This window comes from Stegostoma tigrinum, chromosome 19 (genome assembly GCF_030684315.1).
Source record: "Stegostoma tigrinum isolate sSteTig4 chromosome 19, sSteTig4.hap1, whole genome shotgun sequence".
Classification (NCBI taxonomy): domain Eukaryota; kingdom Metazoa; phylum Chordata; class Chondrichthyes; order Orectolobiformes; family Stegostomatidae; genus Stegostoma; species Stegostoma tigrinum.
The window spans coordinates 48,995,555-49,012,874 of NC_081372.1; the positions used below are offsets into that span (position 1 = coordinate 48,995,555).

A 17,320-nucleotide genomic window follows, 5' to 3' on the forward strand; every position below is an offset into this window, starting at 1 on the left:
ACATCTGATAAGCAGCACCTGCACCACACACAACATTTTTACATATTTATGTATTCCTCAGGCATTTGCCTCAACACAATAATTTAGTAAACTCAATTTAATTCAAATGCATTTTCATCAAATGCGTTGAAGGAATCCGACAGCTCTGGGACCATTTGATGTTCCAGTACCATTAATCTCAATGAACACTCATAACGTCTGCTGTCTCCAGGTTCGTTTGCAACTGAACGATTTATTTTCGAAGAGAAACACAAATGGGACACTCCTTTCAATACCAAATTGCTTGAATTCAACCTTTAATACATTTTCAGTTGCGTAGCAACAATGTTACAGTCTGCATAGAATGGAAATTACTCAGTAACTCCAGAAAATTCGGCAGTTATTAACATGCTAATTCTAGTTTACATGAAAAAGATGCAGGAGAGCAACGAAGGGTTGTCTTTGATTCTACTTGTTACTTTTAGCACAAAGTTGACTTGAGTACAAAATGATATACTTTTCACTCATCCTTTTGGTAAAATTAGGGGAAATTATGCCACAGGATATTAACAATTATCTGAATATTTTTCAGGCGATGATATTGTGATTCAAATAACTCGAGGACAAAGGGACATTTCATGGAGATTTGAAATAACATAAATCAACAGTAATGATTGAGTAGTATTGCACAGCATTCATTGAAATGAGGTTGTAAACACATGTGGAACCCTGGTGCTCGGTTGCTTGTTTGGCCCTCCTGTGGATTTTCCATGACCAGGCAATTTGCTGAAGTTGGTGCACCAAACAAAATAAGAGATGGAAAATGGTGGCAGTAAATCCAAGCTGTAGTATTGCTTGACTAATGGCCTCAAGTCGTGGCATTCATGATTTCAAAGTACTTTTCTAATTTCTAAAAACTATCCTCTGAGCTTAGGCGTTGCTGCTGTATAATCATCCTATGTGTAATTTCAGAGGTTCTTCAAAACTTCAAATGCCCCTTCATCACCTGAAGCAACATCTTTGCCAGGAATGCCATCATTCTTACGCCCAACAATGTTGGAATGCAAAAAAAGGGACGTAATCAATACCATAATTTGATGACTCCTACTCAAATTACGGTGAAAATCCTCGAAGTTTCAGAAGAATAACTCCTAGATTGATTTCCCATCTAAATCCACTTGAACCAAACAATGGACCCTGTGTTACGTTAGCAGAGAATCCTGCCAAGCTGTATAGTATTTTGTGTCAAATTTAGACGAGTATTGAAAACTATTACTAGTGTGTGGCATATGTTGCTTTTGGTGTGATCCTCCAAACAATAACCATAACCAGTTTAAGATCTATAAGCAGTCAACTGATTGCTTCTCAGGATTTTTTTAAACAGTTTGGAAACTAATTTCAAGCTTTAGTCATATTAAAGATTGTGTCATGGTTTTAGTTCCAACTGGAGTGTACGGGACATTCACGCAATCACATCTATGCCAAGTACGTGCTTTCTGATACGAAGTCTCCGAAGACTGCAGTATAACTCAGGGTGTGAATTCTACATCATTCTAATCAGACACTTATGGTTGATCTGAGGCATGAATTACATTCGGAAAACATATTTAAAGATCAGACCATGTTAGAAGAGCGTAAAACATTACGAACTGGAGTCAAAAGATCATTAACATCAATAAAATCCATGGTTCCTTTTAATATTATAATGATGTAAAAATGGGAAACATTAAGTACTGACATCCTAACTAACATCACAACAATGTCGTGATTAAAGCTAATAGATATGCTTAAGAAAGCAATAGTATGACATACAAATTAATATCCATTGATCATTTTGATGCATATTAAAATATACTTATATATGATTTAATAGTAAATGAATATGTTACATTGCTCTCCCCCTTTAGACCTGTTCTTAGTGCTCTTTTCTCCAAAGCCCAATTTCCCTGGATGAATGAGCCCCCTCCACCCAACTCCCCAACACTCATGGATAATTCTGTCTTTTGCCGGAGCTTATGATTCTGAAACTCATGGAGCCACACTAGGGATAGAAAACATGACCAAATGCTGATGTTACAGATTCACGTATTGTGGAGACCGTGCAGGTAGCTCCCAGCATTTGAGCACAGGGAGAAGTGTTCCCTCTTCGTTGCGATGACCTTGTGAAATACCACAGCTGAGGCATCTATCACAATCACCTGAGAATAATGAGGCTTTTTCGAAGGAGAAATCAGCTACAGAGCAGCATCTGCTTTCCAGTTAAGTGAAAACAACAATCTGTCAGGACTAAGCCCAGATGGCATGGCAACCTCTTGCAAATCTGCAGCTTGTTGCAATGTGAACTGGAATCACATTCCAGAGCTCAGAAGCCATTGGAATACCAACAATGAGCCTCGTTCACCAAAGGTTCGTTGATTCTCAGCCCTGGGAGAACAATGAGATTAAAATTATATACTAATTATACACTATCACTGCATGGTATTTACGCTACAGTCACTTCCAGATATGAACTCAAAACCATCCTTTTAACTAAAATGAGTATAGCTTAAATAATGGAATGCATCAACTGGCATGAGTATGGATAGATGAGAATGATATTCTGGTGCACATGGATACCTCGCACTCAATGATAAATTTGAGGGTAAATTAATTGATCCCCTTTTCCAAAAAACTACATTGTTGTCATATACCAAACTCCACTTACGGTGCACCTCTTCCATTGAGAAAGCATGAATCTTCATCTTGCTATCCATACAGACTTCAAATTGAATGCAGAATCATTAGATTGTATAATATTGAAGGAGATAATTTTCCCATTATACCCATGCCAGTTCTTTGAAAGAGCTATGTCAGCATTTTCCCTTTCATAGGGCATTCTTTTTCTCCCTTTTTATGTATGTCTACTTCTTTTTAGGAACTCTTTTTTATTGAACTTGCCTCCTTTTCTGTCCATGCATTGCAAATCACTGGGTAAACACTCTTTTTTCCTTCCCTCCCTGCTTATTTTTTTTTTGCCAACCATCTTATATCATTGTTTTGTGGTCGTCAAATCATCTGGCAATAGAAACAGTTTCTGCCCAAAACAATTTGAATGCTATTGTTAGTTCTCCCTTCACTTTCTGGTTGCAAGAAGAACAATCACATCTTCCCATTTAGACAACCAAATTCCTTCATCTTCAGGAGCGTGTAAATGCCAATGAACAATAAGTTAAAAGATGTTTGCAGAGTGCCTTATAGCACCTTTAGTGTCTCTCATTTGTCAAAATTTGAGAAATAAATCTACAAACTATAGGCAAAGGAAAAATGGCTGAATCTTTGGGGGTTTTTTCCCCAAATGTGATGATGCTGTGATTCTTTGAATTTTACTTGGATGAATCATATATCCCTATAGTGTGGGAGCTGGCCATTCAGCCCATTGAGTGCACACCAACCCTCTGAAGAGCTTCTCACCCAGACCCAGTCCTCTACCCTATCCCTGTAATCCTGCATTTCCCCTGGCCAATCCACCTAATCTTTGGACTGTGAGAGAAAACCCACACGGACACAGGGAGAATGTGCAAACTCCACACAGACAGTCACCTGAGGGTGGAATCAAGGCCAGGTCCCTGATGCTGTGAGGCAGCACTGCTAACCACTGAACCACTGTGGAGATGAGTTACAGGTGAATTAACAATTCACTCTCACCCATCACGGAGGGCAAAGGCAGGGCTTCTGCAAGGCTTAATGGTTCATATTCAACACAACAACAATATTGACACAAGTATACAACATGGAACAGGTTCTAATTAATGGGCAGCACGTTTGACTTTATTTGATCTGTTTCACAAAATCTTCAAAGAGTCCTGCTCCGAACGGGTTCAGTTTAACTTGTGTCACATGAGAACTGCTCAGGGGTCAGTTTCAAATTTTAAAATCCAAACATCATGAGAGAGGATATGAGTTGATGGATTTGCTCAATTTTCCACACATTAGAAAGAGACAGAGAGGTACAAGGCAATGCTTCTGCAAGGGCTCAAGTTGGAGATTACATTAAGCACCATCCAATCTGATGTTTTCACACAGGCTTGCATGGAGATAAGGCAGGACATTTTAGGATTGTACAGAGTGGAGATCTATATCCACAGGTCTCCTCATAGTTTTGGTAACAATGCTAATCTAACTAGTCTAACTTGAATTAACCGCTATCATGCGATAAACTACATCTTATTCAGACAAGCAATTCATATTAGGATTCACCTGTAGTAGTTCCGCTACCATTATAAAACGCAATTAGGCTTTCAGACCCAGTCAAAAGGAAAAGCTCAATGGTAGCAGCGCTCTACCCACATATATCAGACTGAAAACCACTGGGGAGTACAAACATCAAATGCACTGATGCATAACTCAGGACATTATTACTTCAACTAGTTTAGCTCACTCCTAGCTTTCCAAAGTATTCTACTGAATTCATCAGAAGATACAAGATAAAGCCGAAACAAAATATCATCCATTTTTTAAAAATATAGGGCACATTACAAAGTATAGGGCTATTTTACCTCCAATACTGTGTCTTTCTAAACACAATACAACAATAACATTGATTAACTAATAGTAATAATCCAAACAATGTTATTACTCATGTGAACAGACAATGGCAATTAAATGACAAGATAACATCATTTTTCATATGAAGGCATACTTGGTGAGCTGCTGAAATAGCTGAGCAATGATATTATATAATAAAATGTGAGGCTGGATGAACACAGCAGGCCGAGCAGCATCTCAGGAGCACAAAAGCTGACGTTTCGGGCCTAGACCCTTCATCACCTCCTTGACCTGTCCGTCTTCCCTGGACTGACCTATCCCCTCCCTACCTCCCCACCTATACTCTCCTCTCCACCTATCTTCTTTTCTCTCCATCTTCAGTCCGCCTCCCCCTCTCTCCCTATTTATTCCAGAACCCTCACCTCAGCCCCCTCTCTGATGAAGGGTCTAGGCCCGAAACGTCAGCTTTTGTGCTCCTGAGATGCTGCTCGGCCTGCTGTGTTCATCCAGCCTCACATTTTATTATCTTGGATTCTCCAGCATCTGCATTTCCCATTATCTCCAATGATATTATATGTCTTAATAAGTAAAGTACTGCTTGACTCCAAACTAGTGCAGTTTTGACAATTGTGTGCACGCTCTTTGTTTAAGGAGATATCTGCCTTAAATAAGAATTGTTTCAGCTTGATGTTTGATCATTGCTGAGCTAAAATCTAAATGAATTTTTGATTTCACCTTTTCAAGTATTGTACTTTGCATTTGTCCCCTTTAGAATTGTGAGCTCTGTTCTAAACCTTCAACAAAGAAAAGAGCTGGACAATGGCCAGTTCCTAAATCGCTGGCAACATCAGCCGTGGGGTCAGCTGCAGTACAACTGTGAGTCAGTCTTTCAACAGTAGCCTGATCTTGCTTCTGCTTACTTTGTTCTTTCCCTTCCTCTTCCATTCTTGCCAAATTAGATTTTGTTCTTAGGAACTGACAGACTCAAGAAAGCTGACAACTCAAAAATCGGCTGGTCCATACCTACCAGTCAAATAGTTGCATAGAAAAGATGAAGAAGGATGTGTCTGTCAGAGGTGAAGCAACTAATGCATTCAACATTTCAACTTTTAATTAATGATTGTAGCAAAAATTGCTGGGAATTTCTCTCTTTGACAGAAAGTGTGCTCTAATGTCCTGGTCTTTACTAGGACTCTCAGTTACCAATTATTTTTTCCCATTCATTTGTGGGATGTGGGTGTCGCTGGCTGGCCAGCATTTCTTGCCCATCCCTAACTGTCCTTGAGAAGGATTATTGGGATTACTGCACATTTTAAACATTGTTTATGTGATTGATGAGAATTTCTGTTCTCTATTTACCCAATCAGAGATCATACAGGGACTTGGCCTAACATCTCAGTTTGTACAAATATCTTGTCTTCTCTACACTGTCACCATCTCCTTCCTCCCTCCATTCATCCTACTACCCCACTCAGACTGGCACACTTTTCTCCGCAGCACCACTTTACACCCTTGTCCTCCTGAAAGTTACACCGGCACTTGTCACCTAATGTTGACCCATACCCCACCTCCCTGCCCACCTTTGTTAAAACCAGCTAACAATTGTTTGCTTTTCCTCCCAATGCTGCTTTAGGTTCTAGCTAAACTTGAGGAGCTCAAATGCCTGCCAGCAGGAATTTCCACATCAGGTAAAATAAACTGGGAGTTGCTGCTGAAAAGGTAGTGCAACAAATTTCAGTGTGCTGAAACAGCAGCAGGTTGGAGTTGGGAGTCGCACAAAGGGTGAGAATGAACAGTGATAAAGAACAGGGAAGTGGGTGCTGTGCTGATGGAAGAAGAACTACAGGAGGTCTCAGTTTTTGTCCATTGATCTGAAAATGTTGGCTGCCTTTGTGAAAGAGATGACAGCCATGGACACACCTTGTGCTGTAAAGTCTGATACTGAGTGCTGGATTTTGAAGGTGAGGTCTTGTTCTGTTTGTTTCTGAGCTGTTGTTATATCCATATGCTGCATCTCAAAGTCAGGTTGATTTTACCAATAATTATTACTAAACATGTCATTTTTCTGACTATAATGTCTCTCTAATCTTAAAATATGTAGTCTTATCTCTTAAGAAGATAATCACACATGCACACGCAAATGCTTCTTTGTTCTTTTAGTCGTAAAGTTAATGCTGACATCTCAGGTGAAAATATTTACCATACTGCTTCTTCAGATGGTCAGACAGCTGTCGAATGGTTCACAGGCAGTTCTGATGATTTATCCTGGATCAAAGTAAAGTAGTCAATTTGAATTCTAAACATTATCCAACTTAATGTCAGTCAATCCATATTATCAACTTATTCAGTGTTAAGACATGTCTACTTATGTACACAAGGCAATTATGGTCTAAAATGTTAGTCAAAAATTATTGGAGGAAGAAATATTTAACTCCAGAAAGGGAAAAAAAACATTGAATTAATCTTTCAATATTGTAAATGAGCTAAAATATTTTCTAGCGTATCAATGTAATTGCCTTCAAAACACCTTGAGAATGAAGTATTTTATATCTATGTTCCCTTTATTGATAGGCTTTTTCAGAAAATGACCTTTTGGGCAAAACATTTCAGGTGGAATCTCCCTATCCCCTGAATAATAAGGGCATTGATGAGTCAGATGAGAACATAGGGTGGGATTGACAGAAATAAGATTCATGGCATCAAGAAGAAAGAATCCAATTCTTCAATCAAGTTTTGAAAAATGAGATAAAAATCTGTCTAGTGAGCAGTGAGTGGGCTATTTGTCCATCTATTTGCATTCATTATTGTGCCATTTTGCCAAATCTTGTTGATATGCAGTCTCCCACCAGATGGAGAAAAACTTGTTGGTAACAATCCCCTCATGAAACCTGAGAACCCCAGCTCACTGCTTAATCCTCTAGGCCTCCATCTAGAACAGCACTGATCAACATTTCACAGGCTGGGACTGTCCAAAGATGCTGGTATGGGCATGGCAATGTACCAGCATCACTGCACCTTTATGGCACATCTCTGACCCACTCACAACACAGTTTCAATGCCACACTATGGAGTGTGCCCGCACCTCTTGTGGTACTGTTGCTGCCAGGACACAAAATGAGAAAGAACAAGTTCCCATTTGCTAGATTGGACAAAGATATATTACAGGACTTCTCACTTACTCTCATAATTCTCACACATTTTGCACTCCCTGGATGCTCACGGCATCTCTGTCTTGCCTTTCCTGCACTTTGCCCCCTCAGCCAGAGCTTAAAAGCTCACAGTCCCTTTGTGCAGATACAAAGCCAGGAAAACTTGTCAATGTTGTCAGCAGCCATTAGTCAAGGAGTTGGATATGCTGCTATGAGGTACTGTCCTACACCTATCTCACATGTGCAGCATGTGCTAATAGCATATGCGGCAACTACACTCGATTTGCTTCACATAATTGCCACATCTCAAAGTCTATGTGTAGGGGTTCTCAGTTCAACCAAGGGACACAGCCTTTTGTCAGGGGTCCTGGCAAAATAGGTCAAGGCGTTATCTATTGTCAGTCCAGGTGCTTGTACTCCATCACTTAGGTGAACAGGGTCAAGAGATCTGTATGTCTAAAGACTAGGGAGTGGATCACAGTCAGTTCTGCAGGTCCAGTACAACAAGTTCAGAAATTTGCAATAAAATCAGTCAAGGAGCTGCACACAGGTCAGTCGGGGGTCTGGTCAGTCATAGGGCAGGGATGTTCATCCAAGTTGGTCAAGGGTGTTCAGCTCAACAAAAGTCTAGGGGTCTTATCAGCAGCGTCTGCTATGATGGGGAAGTTGGGACGTTAATTGTAGGATTTAGAGAGAGTATGCTGGATGGCAGAGGAGGATAATTATTGTCATGGAGGAAAACTCAAGACACAAGTGAGGGAGAAGATCATGCATTGAAGGACACGGGAGAGACTGCAGTAGACTTTGGAAGGTCACTAGCAGTCACACCAACCCTGTCTTCAACAGAGAGGTACAGTGCAGTATAATGACTAAGCTGGAGGTTACACAGGCCATTGGAGGAAGAATAGACAGATGAGGTGACACTGAGGATGGGTAACCCATGAATCTTCATAAAAATATACTTATAAATGTCCATTTGTATTTGCAATGAAGTATCAACCAAGCCTTCCATGAGCCCTGACAGAGGTTTATTTTTGGTGCCCCTCCCACTATGTACATGGTAAAGGACAACGGGCAATTCCTGCTGGTAGCACACGACCTGGTACCCAATTGGACTTTAATAACGATACTGATGCCAGGAATCCCTAGAGGTCATGACAAGGCTAACTGTTTTGGCCCGCGGAGGGAAGAAAGATCTGGCGAGCGGGTGCTATAAAGGTGAGGGGTATAGATGTTGAGGTGAGTTTCGGAGAATGTTGCGAGAAATCTCACTTGAGCTCACAGAGAGAGCTCCAGGAAACTCACCAAAATCAACACTTGGCCATTTCCTGGTAAAGTTCAGCCCTTACATAACTTGGAGCTAAGTTAGGGGAAAAACTCATGCTTCAAGACATAAAGATTCTGTGTTTGAAAAATTATATTACATTGAAAAAATCATCAGATATGACACAAAAGTTGTTATGCATAATTGTGTTTGCAACTTTTGAAAAGCAATGGATTATATTCAATTCCGTTCAGTTTGAAAAAAATGATTAAATGGTGTCACTTAAGAACAAGTTTATGGAGAGAAACTAAATGTATCACTGTGATTTCAGGGTTTTTTCTTTTTTACAGAATCACACAACTGTAATGCACAGAAGGAGGCCATTCATCCTATTGTGTCTGCACTAGCTCTCCAAATAAGCAATTCACTCCAAGCCATTCCTTCATCTCCCTGTAATGCAACAAATTCTTTCTTTTCTAATAACAGTCCAATTTTCTCTTGAATTGAAGACACCTCCACCACACTCCCTGGGTAGTGTATTCCAGACCTTAACCATCAAGTACTTGCCTTGTTTTTTTTTGCAGCCTGGTGGAACACAGCATGAATCAGATAGAAGTTTAAAAGATAAAGAGCAGAAATACAGAAGTAATAAGGTTTGCAACCCCCTGCACTCAAGTTAACCTATTGAAATATATTTTAAACTTTGTAAGACGTATGGGATGACAGTTGTGAGGCATGAATCATTTCCTTTTCAACATCCATCCCTGCTCATCATAACCATTTTGGCATGTAGTAATTAATACTGCTACTGAGTGTGAACTCCCTGTGCTCCATTTTGCAAGCATTGTCAACCCACTCAGATCAATGTCAGTGTACAAATCACTGACCTTACAGATTTACTACAGTACAATTCTTCTGAAGAAGACTAACCACCTTTTCTCTAAATTTCATGAGAAGAAATCTAACGAGAGAATACTGAACAGCTAATTGTAGATTAATATCTAAATCTTCAAATAGGCCTGTCTGCAAAACTGACAGAGACTAGGAGGTGAAACTTTGAGCTCTGATGGGGTTAACATGTAGTAAAGAAAAGGCAGTGGGAATAACTTTGCACTGTTGGTTGATGTGCCTATTCTGCAGCTCCAGCCTACACTTGAGCTATTTTCCGTGAAGTAGGATTGGGAAATAACAAGGCTACCTACCTGCAAGTGCAGGTCATTAATTGACCCTCTTAATGGTCTAAATGTGGCCCAGTATCTACTGACTGACCTAATGACTGAAATTTTCCAATGGGTTTCCAGGTACTTGGAGAGGGTAGGGGAAACAGGGATGCTGCTTGGAGGCCACTCCTTGGTGGCTGACCGAGGAGCCAGCAATCCACTGGTAAGCCTAGAGGTCTTCCCTGACTGTCTGGCTTCAGCCAAGGTCATAGACCACACTTCCACAATGGTGGGTAAGCTGCAAATGGCTTATCTTTATTTTAAAATTGAGACAGATGGAGAAGGGTCAACTTAAAATTGTGGCATCCTGTGGAGAGCCTCCTGTCAGCCCTGCAGCATTGAGAGATTGTCTGAAATCATTGGTTGGAGAGAGAACATTGTCCACGGACCATTAAATCGGCAGTTTGAAGGAAGATGCTTGGTTGATTTCAAAAATGTATGTGTTTGGATCCCATTTAAATCTGAATTTAGCGCCCTGAAGTCTGCAGTAAAATTGTCCACCAGGTCTGCTTATAGTAGACTGATTAATGAGTGACAGAACAATCAGCCACCCCAGCAAACCAAATATATGTTATACCAATGTATTTTATTTCAGTTTGCTCTAGATTATGGTAGCTAGTTTATTGGTCTTAGCTGAGGCAGCAATCAAGATCATACATCTGACTTCGCAGGCTAACAGCTGAAAAAGAAAATCACTCTTGGGTATCATCCTCTGAATTTCATTGCAATGTTCATGATTTTATATGTGTATTGATGGCATTGACATGCTCAGCTCTCCTTTGTGATTAAATAACTTGCTGACATCTGCTTATACGGGTCAATTGTCTGAAGTATAAGAAACAAACTGCTTTCCATGGAAACCTTCCCCAGCTCAGTCAACATCTTCAAGGCAGAAGTAGAAAATCAGAGGGGAAAAAATAAAATTGCCATTGATTTATTTTATTTTGAATGTGGTTTTGCCATCTTTCAGATCCATTAAGTGGGAAATGGAAAGATAATGCACAAAATCAACCTGAGATAATATACTGAGATAACCAAGGTGTGAAGCCGGATGAACACAGCAGGCCAAGCAGCATCAGAGGAGCAGGAAAGCTGATGTTTTGGGTCTAGAACCTTCTTCAGAAATTTCTGAAGAAGAGTGCAGACTGAAACATGAGCCTTCCTGCTCCTCTGATGCTGCTTGGCCTGCTGTGTTCATCCAGCTCTATACCTTGTTATCTCAGATTCTCCAGCATCGGCAGTTCCTACTATCTCTGAGATAATATACTTACATTTTTGATCAAATTTCCAAATGACACTTCTCCCTTTGGCAGTGGCTGTGGTGCATAGAGTGAGCGTGGGTCTGAACTGGGCTTGTATGATGCTGAACAGAGAGACAACGCTTCCTCGATCTCTCCTCCCGTCAGTGAGACACTGCTGTGTTCAGAGCTGCTGAAACCGCTAACACTCTCCGTGGAATTACACTGGGAAGATGTTTCCAATCTCTCAGCTATGAATGAAGAGAAAAATCCATTATCCCCAGTTCAGTCTTTCAAGCTGCTTTGTGGAGACTTCAACAAAATTTCTTTACATAGCATGTTCTTCCTAGAGGTTTAGCTAAGCTGTAACACAAGGGCTACACAAACTACAACAATGTTTATCGGCCATTTCCACTGATTACTCTCCTGTCCCAAACTCAGTCAGTATTTAAAGGAATAGGGCCCAGTTAGTTTGAAGAGATTTTTTAAATTTGTCTGCTGGTATCTGGAAGTGCATGCTATGGAAGACCCAGAAAAGTGGCATATTTGGAGTTTACACTTTTTTTGGCTCATGCACTAAGATTAAAGTATCTGCTTAATTGCTGCTTCATCAATGACATTCCGTCCAACATAAGGTCAGAAATGGGACTATTCATTATGGTTGCACAATCTTCTACACACTCATGACTCCTCAGACACTGAAGCAGTCCATGCTCAAATATAACAAGATCTATCCAGGTATGGGTTGACAAGTGGCCAGTAACACTCATACCACACAAACGCCTGGCTATGGCTATCTCCCAAAAGAGACACCACCCCTTGACACTTAATGGCATTATCATCATGGGATATGCCACTTTCAACATCCTGAGGTTTGCTATTGACAAGAAACTCAAATGGACATAACACGTAAATACAATGGTTACAAGAGGCTGGGAATATTGTAGCAAGTGACTCATCTCCTGACTCCCAAACGCTGTCCAAATCAACAGGGTAAAAGTCATGAGTGTGACGGAATCCTCCCCAGTTGCCTGGATGATTGAAACTCCAGCAACACTCAAGAAGTTTGACACCATCAAGGACAAAGCGGTGCCCTTGACTGGTACCACATCCACTTTCTCCATCAGTGATGCTCAGTAGCAGCAATGTGTACTGTCTACCAGATGTATGGCAGAAATTCGCCAAGGCTCCATTGGCAGCGCCTTCCAAAACCACAACCACTTCCGTCTAGAAGGACAAGGGCAGCAGATGCATGGGAACAGCACCACCTTCAAGTTCAGGCCTAGACTCTTCATCAGAGAGGGGGATGAGGTGAGGGTTCTCTCCCTATTTATTCCAGAACCCTCACCCCATCCCCCTCTCTGATGAAGGGTCTAGGCCCGAAACGTCAGCTTTTGTGCTCCTGAGATGCTGCTGGGCCTGCTGTGTTCATCCAGCCTCACATTTTATTATACTGTCCTATCCTCCTGGCTGCACAACAACATGTGGCGATCAACATAGTGGTCAGTAATTTCCACAATTGCCATTCGCTTCCTTTATAGGAAACATCTCTACCTCTCTCTTTAAATTGATAAATGTCATCTGCTGCTCAACCAAACAGAAGCTCGAGTTCACCTTCTACATCGTACATACATCTCATGTGGAATGATGGAATGTACAATCAGATCATCTATTTTGTTTCTGCTTTCCAGATGTGAGTGCCAGTTCTATTTGAATACACAGTCTTAACCACAGCACAAAGGCAAAACTCTTCTGTGCAATCAATGATACTACCCACAAGGATGCCTAGTTAAAAGAACAGTATGGTGCCTTAGAATTTATATATATATATACTGTCTTACTCAAGAGGAAAATATCTTTCAAAAGATTGCATCATATGTTGCTGAAACATCTTGGCAATTACTTTTGCTGTCCAGTTCTTATGATATTGTCACTCACTGAGAAAAGGCCTTCCACTAGGATCGTTCTCCAGGTCATCTTCCTCAATGCATGTTTGTGTATTATAAAAACAGTTGTTGATGCCACCATTGCTTCTTGAAGTTGGTGGTGAGGAGGAAATGTGCATACTAAGGGAACCAATTCCAGACGATGACGAGGAAGACTGGCTCCCTGAAGATGACGCACTGCCATTGGAGCCTATGGAATTTGGTCTCTTGGTCTCCTCTGCAACAGACATAACTCATAATGTTAGTGAGTTTACTTTTGAAAGGAAAGTGAAAATGCACTTTGTTTCAAAAGCGTAATCAGCACAAAACAAATGGTAATCAAACTTGCAGAGTTCTTCATTCTATGAATAATATGCATCAACCAAAGTGGGAGTTAATCCAGGTTTGTAAAGGCGCTGTAATAACTCTGTACTCAGTACATTTGCGTAATAACATTCTGACATTAGATACTTAGTTAGTACAGCATATTGTTTCCTGCAGGTGTGCCATCATATACACTGGGATCACAAATTAGTTGGAAATCTTCAATGAAATACTTAATCAAAATCCTTATGCAATAATAGTTAATAAAGTAGACGGCACAAATTCTGAGGGGAAAATTCATGAGGAACTACAATTTATGCGAGACATGATTAACACAAAGGAAAACTAATGAGCTTAATAATCCATTTTCCTTCATCCAATATCTTGTAATAAGGGTTTGGATGGCTGGTTTGCAATGCAGAGTGATACCAAAAGGATGGGTTCAAGTTCTGCACTGACTGATATTGTCATGATAGCTTCTCCTTTTCACCCTCTCCTTTCACCTGAAGGACGGGAACCCTCAAGTTAAACCAGCGCAAGTTATTTCTCTTTAATAAGACACTGTGGTCTACTAGGGCTACGGCCACTTCAAGTATTATAAGACACTAAGCGGGTACTGCTGTGATTAGGGGAAAAGAACATCCTTATTGCAAGATAGGTCTGGGGTAGTAATGTGTAAGTATCATTATTACATGTAGTAAATTACAAATGTAGTAAGTTGGAACCTCATTTCAGAACGGATGGCATTATCTTTGATGAGCCGTCAACAATGATTTTATAATCATTGATTATAAAAATCAAAGTGATTTTTCTTAGACTTCTAAATGGTATAAATAAATAACTACTTAGTCTTTAAAGGGGTTAAAATTGTATCAGAGATAATAGGAACTGCAGATGCTGGAGAATCCAAGACAATAAAATGTGAGGCTGGATGAACACACACAGCAGGCCAAGCAGCATCTCAGGAGCACAAAAGCTGACATTTCGGGCCTAGACCCTTCATCAGAGAGGGGGATGGGGTGAGGGTTCTGGAATAAATAGGGAGAGAGGGGGGAGGCGGAAAAACTGCTCTGTGTCCAAACGTACAAGAGAGTCGCAGTGGGAGAGAGATTCCCGGAGGTTGGTCTGTAGGGAGGAGGGTAACTTCTTCAGGTTAGGCATCCCTGGAAGAGGCTTCGCAGTGAGGTTAAAATTGTATCAGAGATAATGGGAACTGCAGATGCTGGCGAATCCAAGGTAATAAAGTGTGAAGCTGGATGAACAGGATTGGAAAAACTCCATGCATTAAGGCAATGCTAGATAATTTCTGCAAAGATTTGTCATCATTTTTACTCAGAACATTGAGGAAGCCAGAAACTGTTATGTCTGAGCGGGGTATAAAGCAACATGCCCTGGAAAAAGACTGAATCATTCAAACAGCTATGGTCAAATAAAGTTGTTACTGATGGTTGGATGCACTGCCTAAATATTGTTCAAAATCTTTCAGTAAGTGTAGCAAAAAAGTCGTTTGAGAATTTTTGAGAGGAGCGTCAAACTGATAATATTGAAATTTTACTGATTAACTTTAAGTATTTTGAGGGGTCTTCCACAAAAATCCAAAATCTTTCAATGGGAAAACCACTGCACCAAGTTTTTGTCGGCCTCACCCCCAAAGAGAGAAAGGAAGGATTAGGTGAGTTTAACTGAAGTCCTAGTCATCCCCGACAGTGACATTTATCAACACCATCTGAGCTGTGATACTAGTAAAAGTTGGAATCTTTCCATGATGGGTGAAGTGGCAGTGGGAAGTTAAACAATTTGATTGTTGATGTTTGGCCTATTCTTTTTGTTGCTCAGCACTGATAAATCATTTTGATCCTGGAAAGGAAGGGACTGGAAGCAGCTCTAGTTTTTGAACAATTTACAATTGTTCTTGAGAGGTCAGGTATATTTACTAAAATACAGCAATTCGGTCTTGGTCGTTTTTGTCAAGAAATGATCAAAGTATGAAGCAAATGTGACATGCAGGTGTCATTTCTCCACATCAAAAACTTAAAGGTTGATCATGAAAGTGACATCAGTCACATGATACAAATTTTGTGGCATTTGGCAGAAGGGTTTCATTAATTGTTTTCACTAAGTGCCAATTGAATTTGATATCAATATGTGGGTTACTCCAGAAGAAAAAATGACCAGAACGCAGTGGATAAACAAAACTACTGGATGCTTGACTAACCAGCAACTTCACAACACAGGAGTAATAATGGGATACAGTAGCACAAATTCTCAGACATCCTACAGCTATCATAGAAAGGCATGGCTTAAGAACAGGGGAATTATTGCTGACAGGGGAATGGGCGCTGCAGCTCATGGATGATCAGTGTGTGTATATAATGTTAGTCTCCTAACTGTGTAACACCACATGAAGTATCTGACATCCAAGTATTATTAAACAAACACAGAAGCACATAATTCTAAGCTTGGATTAACTTCCACTATGTGTGAAGGCTGCTGCGTGAAAACAGAAAAAATATATGCAACATATATTAGCAACATTAAGTTTCTGTTTGGCCGTAATTTTTTTTTGCCAATGTATTTAGGTTAAGAAAAGAGGAAACGATATCTATCAAAGCAAGAATAGCATCCATTAGTCTATCATAATAGTGCAGAATGTCATAGCAACAGAATACTGTAACGTTTCCATTATTAATGAAGGATTGTGCTTTTTATATTTCAATGAACGTATGCTTTTCTAAATTATGACAGCATATAGTGAAGAGCAAGGACTGAAACACTTTCAGTTATGAATCTATTGGTGGCAACAATCACATCAAGGTTGGCTGTGCCAGAGGTGAAATCACTTCCCAGCTTCCCAGGTACCTTGAACATAACCAGAGAGGAAGAGGCCACTTGAATATGTAAAAATCTAAATTTCTAATTGTTGCCTCTCACAGAACCTGTTGATAGTTATTGTTCATTTTTTTGCATTTTTGATGCTTTTCAAGTTGAGATTACCAAAGCTCCTTTTCCTAAAAGTGCATAGCCAGAAGGTTTTGAACTCAAGCCATAGAGGCAAAAGGACAATGTCCCTCACAGAGTTCAGCAAACCTCTTGAGTTAAACTCATACCTTTCCCTTTTGTGACGCACTCAACCAATCGGTCATTGATGGCTGCTTCGCTAGGTTTGATGTCCATAAATGGCTTACTGCCAATGCCCATAAACACCCTCTCCTCCATCTGGAGCTCTAAAGAAGGAAGTTCAACATTGACAGGGGAGGTTTTGCATTTTAATAAAACATAAGCTTACAAAACAAAACTGATGAAAAGGAACAATTTTCAGAGTGTTAAGAGTGATTTCAAGGCGTTACTCAAAACTAGCAGTACAATCCATGTCAGTTAGTGGACATCCTGTTATAACGGGGGAGTTAAACCAGGTATCAATTGCCTGTGCTTTTCAATATAATGTTTTAATCCACGCATTTAGATTGTGTTTTCTGGTCACTACCACACAGACTGACAACAAGATTTGCAATGGAAAGTACTTCAGACAAAAATGACAGAATTTAAGTTGCCTGAAATCAAAGACTCCTGGAGTTCCTTTGTTTTATTGGTGAATAATAGCAGCAAGACCCATTTATACAGTCGCACCAAACTTTCTCCACTGCTGGTAAACCGAGATCTGCTGTCTTCTGCAGTCCAATTATTCCCAACAAAATAT

General features: G+C 40.2%; 1 protein-coding gene across 2 annotated transcripts in view; it reads right to left on the reverse strand.

The window, feature by feature from the left end:
- Positions 1-288: 288 nt before the first annotated feature.
- si:dkey-65j6.2 (pleckstrin homology domain-containing family G member 4B) overlaps positions 289-17,320 on the reverse strand; it is a 185,711-nt gene continuing 168,679 nt past the window's right edge. Inside the window, exons 20-24 of one of the 2 annotated variants that reach the window (XM_048550426.2) lie at positions 16,731-16,847; positions 13,313-13,537; positions 11,408-11,625; positions 6,704-6,768; positions 289-2,403 (exon numbers count right to left, since the gene is read on the reverse strand). In XM_048550426.2, the coding sequence (XP_048406383.2) occupies positions 6,724-6,768; positions 11,408-11,625; positions 13,313-13,537; positions 16,731-16,847 (605 nt within the window). In that variant the 3' untranslated portion in view covers positions 289-2,403; positions 6,704-6,723. The remainder of the gene's footprint in view (positions 2,404-6,703; positions 6,769-11,407; positions 11,626-13,312; positions 13,538-16,730; positions 16,848-17,320) is intronic. The other variant, XM_048550427.2, reaches the window with a different exon arrangement.